This window comes from Coregonus lavaretus (genome assembly GCF_964263955.1).
Source record: "Coregonus lavaretus genome assembly, chromosome: 8".
In the NCBI taxonomy this organism is placed as follows: domain Eukaryota; kingdom Metazoa; phylum Chordata; class Actinopteri; order Salmoniformes; family Salmonidae; genus Coregonus; species Coregonus lavaretus.
In genome coordinates, this window is record NC_139995.1 from 26,061,546 (window position 1) to 26,063,151 (window position 1,606).

General features: G+C 40.3%; 1 protein-coding gene across 1 annotated transcript; it reads left to right on the forward strand.

The window, feature by feature from the left end:
• Positions 1 to 324: 324 nt before the first annotated feature.
• On the forward strand, positions 325 to 951 carry LOC311133837 (transcription factor HES-5-like; the record flags this gene model as incomplete). The annotated part of the gene is made up of 2 exons (XM_084167431.1): positions 325 to 401; positions 517 to 951. The coding sequence occupies exons 1-2, from the start codon at positions 348 to 350 to the stop codon at positions 949 to 951; spliced, it is 489 nt and encodes a 162-aa protein (XP_084023557.1). The 5' UTR covers positions 325 to 347.
• Between the last annotated feature and the right edge of the window lie 655 nt (positions 952 to 1,606).

Here is a 1,606-nt window from a genome sequence, read left to right on the forward strand (position 1 = left end):
TCTTTTATGTGAATGGAGCAACATCTTGGTACGCAGTCGCAAGGAACAGAGTCAACTATTTCACAGTATTTATTTAATTGCACAGTCCACCTGTTCCCTTGGGACACGCTCATTGTCCCAAAGCAATAGACAGTCAATTTTGCATGAAGTAATTGAACCCTCTTCCTTTGTACTGTCCGCGTTCCTGATTGGCCAGTAACTGTGGGAAACCCCTGGCAAACTGAGACCCACACGGGTTTACAGCGTGAGGAATGTATAAATACAGAAGCCCTGCAGAGGTGCTCAAACCACACTTCTGACATCCGCGACTATCTTTACTAAGAACAAACACCAACTGACGGACAGCAATGGCTCCTGTCAATATTTGCAACATGGTGATGACCACGAAAGATAAAATCAAAGTAGGCGAAGTACAATTGGCTACTGTCCTCTGTATTCATGAATTAAATTCGTTATCTTTTAATTTGAACATTACTTTTTAAACTGTGATTAACTAATCATTATTATTTTCTCCAGCTGAGAAAACCAGTGGTGGAGAAGATGCGCAGAGACCGCATCAACAGCAGCATCGAACAGCTCAAGACACTCCTCAAAACCGAACTTCAAGCACACCAACCCAACTCTAAACTGGAGAAGGCTGACATTCTCGAGACAGCTGTGTTTTACCTGAAAGACAACAACACGCGCCCTGCTTCTTCATTCAACGCAGCGTCAACTGTCGAGCGCTACGCGGAGGGATTCACCCGGTGCCTGGAGGAGACGCTGCGCTTCCTCTCAGAGCACAACCAGCCGACTGACTCACAATATAAGCTTGTAAATCACTTCCATCCCGCACAGAAACTTGGTGACAGAGTCGTGCTGAGTCCAAACCGCGCGACGGTCCCTCAAAACAGCAGGACTCCGAAATGTGTCAGCGCAGGTGGAAGAGGGCCTCTGTGGAGACCTTGGTGATGAGCATAGCCTATTTGGAGACGTTCAATAATGAGACTTTCGATGTTAAAACCAGATAATATGTTGGTCTAGCACGACCCAGTATGATCTCTTCATGTAGGAAATTATTCTTCCCTTTACAATTTTATCTTTTGTTCGTAAAAGTTGAAATGATTGTTATTATTCTGTTTAGAATGTGAATTCAATATCCTGTATTGTGCAATTGCGCATGTATTATTAACTTCACAATTGTGAAGTAAAATGTTTTTACACATTGTAAAATATATTAAAGTTATATCTTGGTGTATTTCTGGTAATATACCTCAGCCATATGTTGCTGAATTGTAATATGTCCTGAAACAAACTGTGATTAGAACATTGGCTATCACAATGATATGGCAATATTCCCCAATAAAAAAAGGAAATGACAATTTATGGATGAATCTCTATTAATTAGGCTACTATATCTATGTTTTTTTTTTTTACACAACACTTATAGACACAGTACACCTCACATAAAATAAGGTGGCACCTAAAGACCAGTAATGACCTAACTTCATGCATGAAAATACATAATTTCACATCATTCAGAATGATACCAATAGGCCTACACTATTATGTATACCTAAAAAAAAATCAGATTAAACTCTCCATGTGATTGAGGCATTAGCCTCAA